We start from the raw sequence: 16,840 nt of genomic DNA, 5'->3' as shown, positions 1-16,840 counted from the left end.
TTAGATGAATAATACATATTCCTCGTGCTATGATCTAAAAATTTTTGCCCTTTTAAAAAAAAAGTATCCTTTTCCTAATCTAATCAATGCCATAAAATTGGTGGCAATCACAAAAAAGAAAAACAGTTGTTCATTGTGTGTAGAAATTTTGGGAAGGGGGCAAGAATTTGCATTTCTTATATAGCATTGCTCCTTCTCTTACATTTAAGTATGATTGTTTTCCCATTTCTTCTAACTGGTCATGTATGTGTTTCCATTTCAGTGGCACTTCAGAATATATGATATTGTAATATATAACTCAAAAGGAGACCAATTATTTGAGGATCCCCTAATGAACAAACAGTTGCTACTATTTTCCTCTTTACTGTGCTATTATTGACCATGGAAGGGAAATATAGCCTGAGAGGTCCCTTCCTTTTCCTTTACCACTTCTAAGATGTCTATTATTCTATGTCTCCACTAGCATGTGCCACAGGAGCTTCAGTCACTTGCAAGGGATTCTCATTGAGACACAAATTTCCAGGGAGATTAAGAGAACTAGCTGGCTCCAAAAAAGTTGTCAGTTCCAATATTATCCCAAACCATTGGAATTTTCCAGAGCTGATTACACTTTCTGAGTAACAACAGCAAGGCTCTGTTAGTGTCTTTCTTAGAGGCCCTTAGTTACCCAAGGGTCAGAATGATTTGGAACAGTTTCCCAAAGTGACCACAGGGTAAGGGGAAAATCTACACTGTCTAAGTAAGTTTGGAAAAATTGGTGGGAGATGGGAGTGAAGATATCCCCAAAATACTTATTCCTGTTGAGTCACAAAATGAAGGAAAACTTTTTCACTTTCTGTTCATATATGCTCATTGTGTTAGGATACTAAAACTATTTCACAGCATTAAAATGTTATAAATTATCCTAAAATTATTCTATTGTTAAATATATAATTTTTATTAAGTAGAATGTGATTTATTTTGAAGTTGAATTTTGCAGTTGTTCCAAGTTAAAGAAAAAAAATAGTCGAAACAAAATGAAGAAACTAGCAACAGCAATCAATTTGACCTATGATTTCAATCATATTGTTGGAGGATGTGGCTTTATCTTTTACGTGAGATTCAATTTTCCTTGGAGTCCTACTTAAACCCTGTTGGGGAAAAGATTTCTTTTATTTTCCTTTCTATTTCAGAATCAAGAAATACTTTATTTCACCAAAGGAATCTCTGCAAATATATTTCACTTGCTTATGCAAAATGCTGCTGAACCATGATAATATCCAGTTGTTTTAAAGCCTATCTTTAGCTGAAAGTTTACATAAAAGTGACAGGGTTAGGGACTTATACTGTAATCTTTTCTGTGGGTACTACAGCAATTGGCACATTGTCTTGAGTACAGTGATTGGTCAATGGAATGCTTATTAAATGGAAATGAATCATAAAATTTTGATTAATATTTCCTCCACTAAAACTTATGCATTTTATGGTGTTTCTAATGTAAATCTAAAATGAGAGGCTTCCCTCTATATTTATTGATCATTACTACTAATGCAATGAAGGTTAAGAATGAACATGAAGTGGAGAGGGCAGCTTGTCAATATTTTTATGTGTAACATTTGTTTGAGAAAGCAAGCCAACCTATACCCTTTGGGGAGGAAGAAAAGAGCTTTCATGTTAAATTAACCACTAGAGGGAAGCATATGAATATAATAGATATTGATATTGCAAAGGAAAGCTAATTAAAAGATTTTTTTTAGCATGTTAGAATACAAAGAAAATCAATTTTACAGCTAAAGCAAAATTCCAGTTCATGCAGACTCTAACAAAGATGCCTTAAGACAAGTAGTACATGGAGGGAGGTGGTAGGAGAATAATTGGGGTGATTTTTAAAGGAAGGGAGTGCTACCATGACAGACCCCATATGTGCATAACAAATCACTAAAAATATTTTAGGTGATGTGGATTTCTTTTAAAAGAAGTCGAACTGCTTCCAGAAAGGGTGGAAGCTGCCACTTTCATAAGGTAACATAAGAAAAGTTACCAAAGAATAAGGCACACTACTACTTATCTTTATATAATTCAAACTAAGCTTATTTTTAAATTAAAAAATAAATTTCCTTGTGGAGTCAATATAAATTTTATGTTATAGAATTACCAATTCTTTGTACTCTATCACAAAAATACTATGGTAGGAGCCACAGCAATCCTGCTGGACTCTAGAATGACTCAGATTGCCTGGTTTAAGGAAAGAACACTATTAATAAAGGAAACCTGAATGCAAGTTTCAAAGAGTTGACTCCTTCAAAAGTGGTGTTCCTCTTTTGTTCTCACCAACATAGCTATGTTTTCCCCCAGTTATTTCTGTAGTTCCTATGCTTTCATTATTTGTCATAGCAACAAGTATCTTTTGCTCTGAATAAGAGATCCTACTCTAAGTCAAGAGTTCAACAATATTTCAAGTCAGGTTACAGTAGATCGACCTGGCTTTAGTTATCATTTAATTTTTAAAAACTGACCACACTTTACTATGACCTTTATTAATGGTGTAGATCTAAGGACTTTCAATCTTGTTATTTTCTTCATGGTTCTTCCTGCTAAGAAAATGTCAAAGCAATTGGAAAAAAAAAAAAATGGCTTTCTGTGAAAAGATGACTCCTAAAGATTCTGTTACTAGAATGAGCATTTGACTCTACAATTAACTTAGGTAAACACATCTGGCACACACTATTATACCCAATTGCAGGAGATGAAAGATGTTGGCATTTATGAAAGATATATTGTGTCTTTTTGCTGTATGTGAGTCCTGTTCATTAGACTAGAAGCTCAGTGTTGGCCAGCAAATGTATTAGGTTGGTGCAAAAGTAATTGCAGTTTTGCATTGTTGAAATTTGCCATTTGATATTGGCATACATTCTTAAATAAATGTGGTTATGTTATACATCATTTGAATGTGCATCTCTTGCTTTATGGTTTTTTGCTAATGACATTACTTGCTGTTTATTTTATATTTATTTTATTTTTTAATTTATTTTTTTTGTTAGATTTATTTTTTATTTATTTCTCTCCCCTTCCCTGCTCCCCCTCCCCCAGTTGTCTACTCTCTGTGTCCGTTCACTGTGTGTTCTTCTGTGTCCCTTTGTATTCTTGTAAGCGGCACGGGGAATCTGTCTTTCCCTGCCTCTTTCCCAGCATCATCATGCTGCATCAGCTCTCCGTGTGTGCGGCACCACTCCTGGGCAGGCTGCACTTTTGTGTGCTGGGCTGCTCTCTTACAGGACACACTCCTTGCATGTGGGGCTCCCCTACATGGGGGACACCCCTGTGTGGCACAGCACTCCTTGCGTGCATCAGCACTGTGCGTGGGCCAGCTCATCACATGGATCAGGAGGCCCTGTGCTTGAAACCTGGACCTCCCGTGTGGTAGGAGGACACTCTACCGGTTGAGCCAAATCCACTTCCCTTATTTTTACTTTAGACTATGGAAAGCATGTTAGACAAAAAGCAAATTTGAGCGATTTTCTTATTTGTGTTCAAAATGGTTTGAAAAGCAGTGGAGACAACTGGCAACATCAACAACGCATTTGGCCCAGGAACTGCTAATGAACGTACAGTGCAGTGGTGGTTCAAGAAGTTTTGCAAAGGAGACAAGAGCCTTGAAGATGAGGAATGTAGTGGCCAGCCGTCAGAAGTTGACAATGACCAGTTGAAAGCAACCAGCCAAGCTGATCCTCTTAAACTACACGGGAGATTGCCGAAGAACTCAATGTCGACCATTCTATGGTCGTGTGGCATTTAAGCAAATAGGAAAGGTGAAAAAGCTGGGTAAGTGGGTGCCTCATGAGCTGACTGAAAAAAAAAAAAGTCATTTTGAAATATTGTCTTCTTTACTCTATGCAACAACAAAGAACAATTTCTCGATCGGAATGTGATGTGCAAGAAAAAGTGGATTTTATACGACAACTGGCATTGAGCAGGTCAGTGGTTGGACCACGAAGAAGCTCCAAAGCACTTCCCAAAGCCAAACTTGCACCCAAAAAAAGGAAATGCTCACTTTGGTGCTCTGTTGCCACTACAGTTTTCTGAATCTTGGCAAAACCATTTCATCTGAGAAGTATGCTGAACAAATCGATGAGATGCACCAAAAACTGCGATGCCTAAAGCCGGCCATGGTCACCAGAAAGGGCCCAATTCTCCATGACAACGTCTGGCCCATGTTACACAACCAATACTTCAAAAGATGAACAAATTGGGCTACAAAGTTTTGCCTTATCTTCCATATCTGACATCTCACCAACGGACTACCACTTCTTCCAGCATCTTGGCAACTTTTTGCAGGAAAACACTTCCACAACCAGCAGGATGCAGAAAATGCTTTCCAAGAGTTCATCACATCCCAAAGCACTGATTTTTACACTACAGGTATACACAAGCTAATTTCTCACTGGCAAAAAGTGTTGATTGTAATGGTTCCTATTTTGATTAATAAAGTTGTATTTGAGCCTAGTTACAGTGATTTAAAAGTCATGATCCAAGACCACAATTCCTTTTGTACCAACCTAATAGTACTCTGAGTTTCTTCAGCAACTTTATAATTATTTTCAGGATCTGCATGGGGAAATAATCTGAATGAAGCTCAAAAAGATGAAATAGTCAATGAACAGTAATTGAAATATAAATAGAAACAAATAAATCGGTTTCTTCCAAACTCCAAGTCCTATTTAAAATATATATACATGGAAGCCTCTTGGAAAACCACACCTATGCAGACCTGCTAAGTCCAGAGAAGCAGTATGTACATTAAAAGGAAAGGAACAGGGAGGAGTCAAACAGATCTGGATTCAAATCCCACTTCTGATCCTCAGAGAATAATAGCACGGAACGAAAGCTCTCATTCTGAATGGGTGCTCGAAGGATTAGCAATAATTCCTAGAAAGTGTGTATAATGTGGTCAGTGCTCAATAAATGACAATAATAATACATCAGGTAGAGAACTTCTGTAGTTTCAAAGTTTTATCTTGAGGTTTAGATTCATGAGCAATGTTTAGCAAGATTAGCCAGTATACAACTAAATAGTAATAAAGTGTTTCCTGTGAGGTAGAACAACTAAGTGTAAGAACAGTCGTGAGCATGAAGACAGCATTATTACCCTGACTTGATAAATGAGGAAACTAAATTAACCTGAAGTTAAGGGGATTATCCAGAATGTTCCATCTGGAGGTAGTTACTACTTCCAATCTCCTTCTAAAGACTTTGATTTAGATACCATAAAATACCTGCTATTGTGAGGCAGCATAATCTAATGTGCATCTTTACAGGGAATGTAGCATTAAGTTGCAATACAAGAAAGCTTCTGGGTAAGGCACTTTACCATGTCTGGCAGCATCATGTTTTGACATGTTAACTCGCAGGAGGAAATTGTTCAGGCTGTTGAGGTAAGCTGGAAGGGAGTGAAAGCCTTCGGGATCATACCATACCTATAAAATTCCAAGAGAAAAGATCAATAGTGTGTTCAAATAAATTAGGTTGTCTTTATATCCTACAGCCTACAACATGGATCTTTAAAATAAGAGCATTGATTTCCCAACTTATTTCATTTTGTAAGATTATAAACCATCTTCCAGAGTGTTGAACACAGGCCTCTAAATTTCCAATTTAGAGATAAGCAGAGATTAGGAAGTCAGTTGTTCTGTGTGACAGCACTGAGTCATGAGTTTCCAGATCTCCTCTATAGGCAAAGCCTGAGGTAAACTGTAGAAATAATTATCTCCACCTCTGTGGCTGGTCCATGGGTTATTGAGAAAGAAAAAATGGTGAAAAGAAATGACATATAGACCAGGCCGTAAGAAACAATAAAATACATATACTAAGCATTGAGTCCTTAATGACTAAAAAGATAACCTTGAAATCTCCCCACTAACTCTCAATTCTTAATTATAATTCATCAAGGAAGTAAATTACTTTACCTATAAGGTAAAAAACAGAGGGATTTAAAATACTGCTAAGCCTCAATTCAAGAAACGCAGTTGATAATTCTAAATTAAAAATTTGATTTAGAGACTATTCTATATTGGGATCTCCCTTGTTTATACAAGAATATTTTCTCCGTGTGTGTGTGTGTGTGTGTGTGTAATGAATAAAAGGGAGACATTCAAACTCCTAGCACTATTATTTACTTTCTAAATGACTTGGTGGAAGTCAGTTAAAAGCTGCCTAATAATATCTATCTCACAGAGGCATTGTGAGGATGAAATTAGGTAGTTGTGTAAAAGGTCATCCCAGTGAATATTAGTTTCTACACTTCCCCCACAGCTCTATATGTCTCTTTCTACCAAATGAGAAATATATGGAAGCCAATTCAAAATTCCTAAGACTGCCCTTGATGATACGGTTAACAATATGTGCCTAATTCTGTGATTCCAGCTTGTTTTGAAGGATAGGCAAATTCTGAGGAAAAAAGCCATCATTCATCTTTATGAAATGTAATCAAAGTTTTTTTCATGTTCTTTAAATATAAAGGTTAAACATGTATTTTCCATTCTCTAAAAGCTGACACATACATTAAAATGCATAAAACATAAAAGTATAGTTTAATAAAAAACGTGTAAAGAGAGCACATTCCTTTAACCATCAAGGAGGGTGAGAAAGAAAACATTGCTAGCACCCAGAATTACCCTGTACCTGACTTTTGTGAAATCGTGACCTTCCAAATCATAATCGTCTTCCTCTCCCATATACAATATGCTTATTTAGCCTACTCTTGAAGTTCATAGTAAATGCAGTCACACTGTTTGTATTCTTTTTTTGCCTTTCCTTTTGCTTATTGATAATGTTTGGGAGATTTAGCCTACTTTGTTGTGTGGAGGTGAGTTCATTCATTCTCAGTATATTTTGTTTGTGATCAGTCGATTAAATCGCTAAAATCTTGCTCATCAAATAGACATTACTTAAAATTGTAACAAATGTTCCACATCCGTGCAGGATGTGGGGTGATATATGGGAATCCTGTATTTTATGCATGACTGTTCTATAAACTCGCTTCTCTAGTTTAAAAATTATGGGAAATACACAGGGCTAGAAACACTGTGCTATGGGCTATATATATATCTTCAACTTATTGAATAATGCCTGTGACAGTTTGAAGTTATCTTATGAATCCTAAAAAGAAAAAGATTATGTTCTTGAACTAATCTACTCATGTGGGTATGTAGCCCTTTTGATTGGGCTATGTCAGTGAGGTGTGACTCAAGTTGGGTTTCCACCCTCTCTCTTACTGGAGTTTTATAAAAACGGAGACACAAAGAGACACACACAGAGAAAGGAAGTTAGCATTTTTTATCCTGCGTTATAGAGAGGACTGACCACTAGCAGCCAAAGCTTAAGCACAAAGCTCCCAAGAGACTGAGCCCACGGAGCAGCTCAAGGCTGTTGAGATGAGCCATACGCCTGATAGCCCACAGCTAAACTTGGGAAGAAAGTGAAACAGCCAAGACTGAGAGAGGAGGCCTGGAAAGAGGCAAGACCCATGCCTGGTTGCGCGGAGCTCAGGGAAAGACAGGGACCTTGGCAGAGATCTGCCTCCATCTTCACCACGTGGCAGGACAACAGGACCACCAGTAGCTGACTTTGGTGAGAAAGCATCTCTGACGGTGATTTGATGTATACATTTCACGGCCTCAGAACTGTAAGATTTTACCCTAACTTAAATCCCCATTATAAAAGCCACCCCTTTCTAGTACTTTGCGTCGGCAGTCCTGTGGCAAACCAAGACAATGCCCAAATAATGTCTGTACCCATGTTTTGATTTTACCTCATGAAAATCTTATCTATATGTACATATCAATCTCATGTTCTCATTTTTATGACATTCCAGAAGGAAGATCGTAAGTTACCTTGGCAAGTGTTCTATTTGCAGGAACTGCTGTTATATCAAAACGAAGGTCCTTAGTCAAAGGCAGTCCAAAACTCCAACCTCCATATCTACAAAGAATAATAAAATTTATATTTATTTTAATTGAGAAAATATTCATAGACATAGCTGAAATACTTAACTAGGAATTCATTTTTTTTCTTTCCATTAGAGATACATTTTTAGTATGAAATAAATACAGCTGATACATATTTTACATTTTTACCGATTCCCTTTATTATCTATTAGTCTAAAGTATACAATATAATTAGAGACAAAAAGTCCTTCTGAACATTTGCAAATGTGAAGTGATAATTCTGAAAATGAGAAAATTCCTCCACCTTAACAGATATGTGCACCATCTTCTTAAACATCTTAAGATTTTAGTGCTTAAAATCCTTTTTTTCCAGGCAACCAGTATTAAAATGATATAAAATCAATTTTTATTCTTTTTCACATGGTTCTGTTTCTTCTATTCCCCAAACATCTTGCCCTAACTTATCCTGCAGAGTTATACTTTTTCTCCTCTTGGATGTTGGAAGGTGAGTTGGGTCTATTTAACTGTCAGTTCATGGTGTCCTGAAAATAAGCAGTTGATTTTTAAAAAAATATCTATTAATAATATTAAGAAAAGATTATTTTAAATGTCCACCATTTAAGGCTGGATTAAATAAAATAATCTCCTTATGACTATCATTTTAAATGTGATGATACAGAGTTGCATTTTTTAGCATGCAATGATTGCCACAGTATATCGTTTACTTAAAAAAGATTTTAAGAACAGTTTGTGTAATAAACCCCATTTTGTTGGAAATATTTACATATATATATATATTTATCTGTGGCTAGAAAATTTCTGGAAGGATATTTATCAAATTACCAATAGTAGCTATATTTGGATGGAGAGAGTATATTTTTCTTCCTTTTGGTTATTTGTACTTTTTAATGATTTTACAGTGACTAGTAATCATTTATGTGTATTGAGAAAGGAAAGAAGGATGACAGAGAGGGAAGGAAAAAATGGTAATTATTGCAAGTCTACCAGTTCTACATTCATGGCGAATGCTTAGGGGATTAGGTACGAGCCCTGTGGCCTTGCCACACAGACACATTTTATACATACACAGATATCATACTCTGAGTCATGAGATATTATATTGGAACTAAAGCCAATTATCATCACAGCTATGCATTAAAACCCTCTGAGTTGGTATAATCCAGTCAATATAACTGCTCTTTTTCTTCAAGAAAATATGATGTGCAAATTTAACAATACATTTTTGAGCTTTAAGGGGAAAAAAACACCAATGCTTTTTCAATTTGGTGAAATGAACCTTAAATTTAGAGTCATTGCTTAAATTTCAACACAGGCTGATTAGATAAAACTGATAATTTAAACACATGAATAATCAACAGTTATTTGCATCTATTGTCTATATTGTCTCAAGTTCTGAAGGTAGTTATCATTGCAATTAGAAAGCAAAATAGAGAAATAAAATATGTTATTAACAGAGCATTGTACCTTTTTTGAGTAAATTCATTAGCAGTTGATATAAGATAATTCTCCATGCGGTGTCCAGTAAGGTTATAAATTACTTGGGAAGAGTAAGTTCTTCTATGAGGTGGGGAATAGTTAAATTTAGGACAGTCCTGAAAAATAAAGTTAAAATTTAAGTTTTTCTTGACCGATGCTGTGCAAATCAAATGGACAATGTCAAGGAGTTTGTCTCATCATTTGTCTATTACTGCAACTGGTAGACTGTGATAAGAGTGTCCTCTGACTTTAAAGACCTTTGTAAAGAACTCGTCTTGCCTATGCCAAGAAATTAGAACAGATAGCTATTATTAATGTTGAGCATACACATACATTTAGAACTCACTTAAAGCCAACAAAATAACACAGGTTAACCAATGTGTGATATTTCTTTTCTGTGCTGACATGTTTGATATGGTTGGAGAATAATATTAAACACTAAGATGATTCAAAATTCCCTCAATAATAAACAGGGAAGGAACAAGTGTTTGTCCCCAAATGGAAAAGATAATGTCAACAGACTAAAAACTTCTCAGGGACTGGCAGTAGTGGTTAAAAAGTTCACGTTTTGTTGATGTGGGAGGAATGAGGGGGCGGGGAGTGGGGTATATGGGAACCTCTTGTATTTTTTAATGTAACATTTTGTGTGATATATGTATCTTTAAAAAAAAAGACAGTGAAAAAAGTGCTAAAAAATAAGTTCATGTTGCTTTAGTTTTAGGTACAAAACTTAGATGCCCGGGCTTAGTTTTTTAAATAAACTTTTATTTTGGAATGATAATTTTAGATTACAAAGGTAATACAGAGAGTTCCTGTATACATGTTACTCAGTTTCTCCCAAGGTTAATATCTTACATTACTATCATGTAATTGTCAAAACTTAGTAATCAAATTCTGAGCTTAACTTTAACTACTTATTTTTATGCCCATATCTTGCTGCACTTCCTGACCACTTACTTTCAGTGTAGCTTCTCATGCTTTACTGACATAAAGTTTGGTCTGGGAAAAGTCTAGCACTTTTTCTGTTTTTCTCCATAGCGCTTTGCCCTGGGACCCAGACCCTGGGGCTAGCATCATACTTGTGTCCCAAGAGCACAAAGTTGCAGGCTGCACTAAAAAATGAATGGTGGATTCCACCTTACATCCCTGTTTAGTTGCACCAACTTGAAGGTCACATTCTGGAATGCTACTAGTTTCAAAAATATTATAATTAAACGGAAATCCTTATGTACAGTGTGCTTTTTTTTCCAGCTTTAACCTTGTATTATATGAAACATACAGAAAAACTGTGTTATTTTATGTATACTGCTTAATGAAGTTTGACAAAATGACCACATCCTTGAACCCAGCAGTCATATCAGGAAACAGAACAATGGTAGTACCCCAGAAACTCCTTTATTCTGCCCTTCCTATGACTGCCACCTCCAAAGTAACCAGCACAGATTAGTTCTGCCTGTTTTTCGTATTTTACATAAATGGAATGATATAATACGTATTAATTTGTGTCTGTCTTTTTTCACTGGTTATTTTGTGGGACTCATCCATATGTGTATAGTTGTATACAATCATTCTTATTTTGCTATATTCTGTATCATTGTGGAAATATATTATATTTGATTTACCCATTTTGTATGGTGGCCATTTGGGTAGTTTCCAGTTTTTAACTTTTTACAAAAAGTGTTGCTATGAATATCCGAGTATATGCCTCTTGGTGAACATATTCACATTTCTGATAGGTATATAATAGGAGCGGAATTGCTGGTCCTATTTATCCTCAGCTTTAGTAGATACTGCTAAACAGTTTTTAAAAACTGTGTGTACCAATTTACAATCCCATTGGCAGAATCTGAACATTCTGGCTCCTCCACATGTTTGGAATTTTCCTCCTTCCTCATTTTAGCCATTCTTACCAGTGTGGAATGGTATCACATTGTGGTTTTAATTTGTATTTCCATTATGCCTACACTTTCATATATTTATTGACCATTTGGATTTGCTCTTTGTGAAGTTAATCTTCTAGTACTTTGCCCATTTTTCTATTGAATTATATCTTTTTCTTAATGATTTGCAGGCATTCTTTATATATAATCTAGGTATGAGTTCTTTGTTGTACAGTGTGAATATTATTTTCAACAGAAGCTTGGTTTTTACTCTCTTAACAGTGCCTTTTGCTGGACATGAAGTATAATTTCTTTCAAAATTTTAGGATTTAACTATTTTATCCTAAGCCTATGTCTGATGAATTTTAGCATCACTTACACAAGGCGGTCTCATTGTTATTAAACAGCTAGAAGTAGATCTGTAGATGTTGATTAAATGGCAAAATAGGTGAAAAATCAACAAATATACAGATATTTTGATTAGTAAAAATTATCCAGATTCCTATTTTAAATATTAAATAAATTGACTTTTACTGTGAACTAAAAAAAAATTAAACAAATTTTGGCATTTTGCTAAAGTAAATGAGGGATTACTGGGTAAGACTGGGTAAGAATACTGGGAAAGACTAACTTTTAAATATGCAAGGATTCCAAAAGACCCTTGTTGTATTCCAGCTCTTATTTGTCAGTAATTGTCTTGCATAAGATCACCAAAATGAGTTACATTTGTTGAAAATACTTTCAGCCACTTTGAAGAAAATATTGCTAGATTCCTCCTTCTCTGAATAAGTAAGTTGCCTATATAATGACTTTCCAAAAACTATTAGTCTTTTCTTCAAGTCTTTAATTTCCCCAGTGTATTTGAGTCTCTTAAGTATTGTGACTTGATAGGCCTACAAAACTAAAGTGTGAATACAGACACGGTAAGTGAAGGTTGGATAATCTCTACTTCTTTTAGGAAGTGGACTTCTCTTGCAGACTGGAGGTGTTGCTTCTAGACATATAGAGTTCTGTTCTAGGCTTACATATTACTGACTTCCCAGGAGTCTACTACAGTGGCAGTTTCACTGTATTTTCAGATAGGAGAGTTATGGTGACATTTTGTCATGTGAAACATATAGCTTTCTAGTTAGAGCTAAACTGAGACCAAAATTCATTTTCAGTTAGTTTTCACAAAGACCAAACAGAATTACCTATCTTTCAAAATTTGTCTTGAGATGGATTTAAAGCAGTGACCTGAAATTCAAAGTCAATATTTTTGAGGTGCCAAGGTCTGAATCTTTAGCTACTAGCTTCCATAAAATGAAAGTATACTGATTCTTCGGTAACCTAGAGAGAACTTTCAGGTTTCAATATTTATTCCTTTGTTTTTCCTACTTCACTGAAACGTAATTCCTTCTTACCTGGGTATTATCTGAGCAGGTACAAACACCAAAATTAGTGATAGGTTCTCCACTGGTGTTCCATTTTCCCAGACTGTCTGTCTTTAAACATCTTCTGCAAATAAAAATTATATTGAAATGAGGTATGTGTTGTGTGTATCTGTGTGTTCTCAAATTTATGCAAGTGCATATAAATTAGTACTTGGTATTAAATTCAGGTATGTAGTCCTAGGTATGGTTTTACTGATTTTTCATAACTTGAATATACATTACTCTGCCATTTTCAAGTGATTTAACATTTTGTGGTGGGGGATTAAAGGAAAGCATTTATTGATTAGGTAGTACTGAGACCTAAGCTCATTGAATTATCTTCATGTGGCAGAATGGGGTTTTTTGCCCCCTTTATTCTCTTTGATCTTTTCATCTTCACCTGTGATGGGAAGGTGATTCATTCACATAATAATGCACCATTGTCAAGGTTACACAAGTTTTGTACCGTCTTGGAAGTTTGAATAAGTAACACTGTACTTCAAAATCATGTGATTTGGAGTCAGCTTTAGCTATATCATTTATCATCTTGATTTCTTTAGACAAGATTAATAGTGCACAGGGTTGTTATAATTGTAAAATGAAAACATACAAAAGAGCTGTACAAATTATAAGGCATCTAACATTTATTGTTACAGAATAGCACAGCCAAGAAATGCACTAAAGGAAATAGAGGAAATCTGTTAACCACATTTCTATCAGGGCTCTGCCCTTCCCCAACCAAATACGGTTCTCCATCCACACACCCATACTCTCCCGTCAACCCCAGGGGAACATGAACACACAAAACCGGAATGTGGAAGGGGAAAGAAAAGGCAGAAGACCCACTTACGGATCACTGGTGTTTAGACACATGTTGTCGATGCCAGGGAAGTTCCACATGGCTGAGACCAGTGCCTGTGTACTTGGGTGAGAATTCCTGTAATGTAAAAAGGAGAAAAACAAATTCATGTTTTCTTCTACTATTTTCCTATACTAAACTCATGCTTGTGAATAACTGGAAGGAATCCAATGTGCTGTCTATAGAACTGTTTTCTTAAAAATCTAAAAAGGTTCTGTCTTAGGGAAAAAAAGTGTCACAGGAAAAAATAAGCATGTGCCTCTTTTTGGCTACCTTATTAGTCTACTAATTGTCACAGGTATTTGGTGATCATCTATTGTATCTATATAAAACATTATACTACACAGAATTCTGACATTACTATTTATTTATAAAACCACAACAGTTTATTTGTTGTATATGCCAACAGATTGGAAAGTTACAACCTAACCTGGGTTTCTTTTTTTTTTTTAAGATTTTATTTATTTATTTTATTTCTCTCCCCTTCCCTTCCCCCCACCCCAGTTGTCTGTTCTCTGTGTCTATTTGCTGCATGTTCTTCTTTGTCTGCTTCTGTTGTAGTCAGTGGCATGGGCACCTGTGTTTCTTTTTGTTGAGTCAGCTCTCCATGTGTGCGGTGCCATTCCTGGGCAGGCTGCACTTTCTTTCACGCACAGGGCGACTCTCCTTATGGGGCACATTCCTTGTGCGTGGGGCTCCCTTACGTGGGGGACACCCCTGCGTGGCAGGGCACTCCTTGCGCGCATTAGCGCTGCACATGCGCCAGCTCCACATGGGTCAAGGAGGCCCGGGGTTTGAACCGTGGACCTCCCATGTGGTAGACGGACACCCTAACCACTGGGCCAAGTCTGCTTCCCTAACCTGGGTTTCTTGATTAAAGTCTAGTCATTAAAAAGAAATACCTACCATAACTTTACTTTTAGACAAATCCAAAAACTCTTTAAAGCAATTTATTCGTGAAAGTAATGTCATGTTGTAGTAAATCACATTGTCCATTCCGTTGGCAGAATCAGACAGTGTGGCTCCTAGTTCTTCCCTCTTCTGCATTCCATGGCACAACGGTGCCCTGGAAAGCATCATGGAAACACCATTTTAGTTGAAGGAAAGAAACTTACGCGTAGAAGGATGTCTGTCCTGAGGTACCATAAAGAGAGGGGGAGATCTGGATCTCAGGATAACTGTTGCTGGAATTTCTCAGTGTGCCAAGGCCCATGGCAGTGGTAACAAAGACGACGGGGAGGATAACCTGGGCAATGAAGCCCTTCCAGTTCCTGCGGGTGTGGTGGAACCGCTTGATGAGTATGGCTGTTACCTTCTTCAGCAACAGTCCCAAACCATCCAACCTCTCTCCTCTTGTCAGGACTTTGTCTGTTTAAGAAAAAGAGATTTGGTATGCTTCAGCATAAAGGAGATAAATAAGGTAATAAAGTTATTTCAAGAACTACAGATGGATGATACAATGTTACGGTGGGAAGACCTTAAGTTTTAAAGACTTGGATTTGATATTTGGCTCTTCATTTATCAGTCGTGAGCTTGAGCCTCAATTTCTCCACAAAGAAAGCTGAGAACCGTAATACCTATTTCACAGAGTTGTAAGTAAAAATACTTTGAAAATTGTAAATCACTCTACATAAGATATTATTAGTCATACACATAGTAATTTTACATTTTAAAAGTCATGCTCTCTGGAATTTTCTAAATGCATATTGTCCCCTAACTTCAAAATCCCAACACAGGTTTAATATATATTACTAATTACTAATACTTAAAAGAGCTTCTGTCAAGAGATAAAATTCAAATAAGATAAACAGAAACTAAAATATTAGGCTACTCTAAGAACTTGTTCCTATTGTGACCAATTTAGTGATTGTAAGTCTAATTGGCTTTGATTCTAATGTGAGGTCCAACAAATTCACCCTAAATGAGGGACAGGAAAAAAGTCTTCTCTTCGCCAAAGTAAAACTCTAGTACAAACATTTATGCATTATATTATCTTTAGATAATATAGAAATTATTTTTCTATATTAGAAAATAATTTAGAAATTTAGAAAAACATTGAGTTTAACATATCATCTTTATCATTAAAAGCACAAAATAGAACTCATTGGAAAAATTCCCCCACTTTAACTGTTCCTTAGGAGCTGGAGAAAATTCCTTGATTCTAAGAGAGCAGGTCTGGATGCCATAACCTGCTACTTCCTCAATAGCACTTTTATCAACTAAGAAATTCAGCAGTACCCTCTAAAAATAGGTTCGAATGTAACGTTTTCTCCAAAGGCCTACCACTAAGCACTTATTCACATGCAATAAGATGACAGCATTCGTCAATCCTGTGTATATGTTTAATTCTCCATCACAAATTATGCAACACAAAAATCATGATCTTCATTTAAGTGATAAGGAAAAATACAAAGCTGCTTAATTCAAAATGAATTCCAATTAAACAGAATGAATAAGTTTAAAGGCAAACTCATATCTCTGCAAAGGGGAATTGTAGAGGGAGCTGAATATTTTAAGTTAATTAGTATGCTTTTCTGTTTCTTGAGAAATTACATGTGGATGACTTACAGGTGTATCAAATAGAGAAAGTGTGCTTTGTAAAAGATAATGTCAATGAGGGGAATATTTGGACTGAATAATAGCTTTAAAGTATAAGACAATTGCAGAAGCAAATATATAATATTTACTTCTTACAGCAGACATCCACTTTCTAATGAAAGCCCTCAATTCCATGGACTCTATAACTATATTCCCCAAAAGATTATAAATGAGGAATATAGTAGAGAACAAATGAGACTCAAGTTCCAGAATTATGCAAACATCAGAGATCATCTTTTCTGAGTTTAAGAGCTGGGCAAATTAATTAAAAGTCCTGTTCCTAGAGATTTTCCCAATTTAAGAAAATTATTGAAATGACTACTCCATAATTTATATTTCATCTTACTATACACTTCTTTAAGTATATGGGGTTTCCCAAAGTATTAATCAGCAGTCAGAAAGGAAATGAGACAATAAAAGTTATATTTAAAAAGCTAATGCCTCAAAGGCATTTCAAGAAACATGATTTTTCAAATATTTCCTGTGTGAAGAATTGGAAAACAAAATAATCAACTTATTATTATAGGTAGATCTTAGTCATCAAGTCCAGCTTCTTCAATTCAGAGGCATTTTCTCAGTGGCTAAATTTTTTCAGCACCTGAATGGTTCATAGTGTGTGTGTGGGGGGAGGTTAGACATTTTTTTCAGTGAGTTCTTTTTTGGCGTGTGACT

The 16,840-nt window shown here is 35.7% G+C and overlaps 1 protein-coding gene across 1 annotated transcript in view; it reads right to left on the bottom strand.

The window, feature by feature from the left end:
* The window catches only part of ABCA12 (ATP binding cassette subfamily A member 12), a 116,181-nt gene that overhangs the window by 26,605 nt on the left and 72,736 nt on the right, over positions 1 to 16,840 (bottom strand). The window contains exons 30-35 of the mRNA XM_058299661.2: positions 14,686 to 14,938; positions 13,562 to 13,648; positions 12,703 to 12,796; positions 9,408 to 9,535; positions 7,869 to 7,956; positions 5,348 to 5,453 (exon numbers count right to left, since the gene is read on the bottom strand). Of these exons, the coding sequence (XP_058155644.2) occupies positions 5,348 to 5,453; positions 7,869 to 7,956; positions 9,408 to 9,535; positions 12,703 to 12,796; positions 13,562 to 13,648; positions 14,686 to 14,938 (756 nt within the window). The remainder of the gene's footprint in view (positions 1 to 5,347; positions 5,454 to 7,868; positions 7,957 to 9,407; positions 9,536 to 12,702; positions 12,797 to 13,561; positions 13,649 to 14,685; positions 14,939 to 16,840) is intronic.

This window comes from Dasypus novemcinctus, chromosome 7 (assembly GCF_030445035.2).
Source record: "Dasypus novemcinctus isolate mDasNov1 chromosome 7, mDasNov1.1.hap2, whole genome shotgun sequence".
Taxonomy (NCBI): Eukaryota; Metazoa; Chordata; class Mammalia; order Cingulata; family Dasypodidae; genus Dasypus; species Dasypus novemcinctus.
This window is presented reverse-complemented; position numbering and strand designations above follow the sequence as displayed.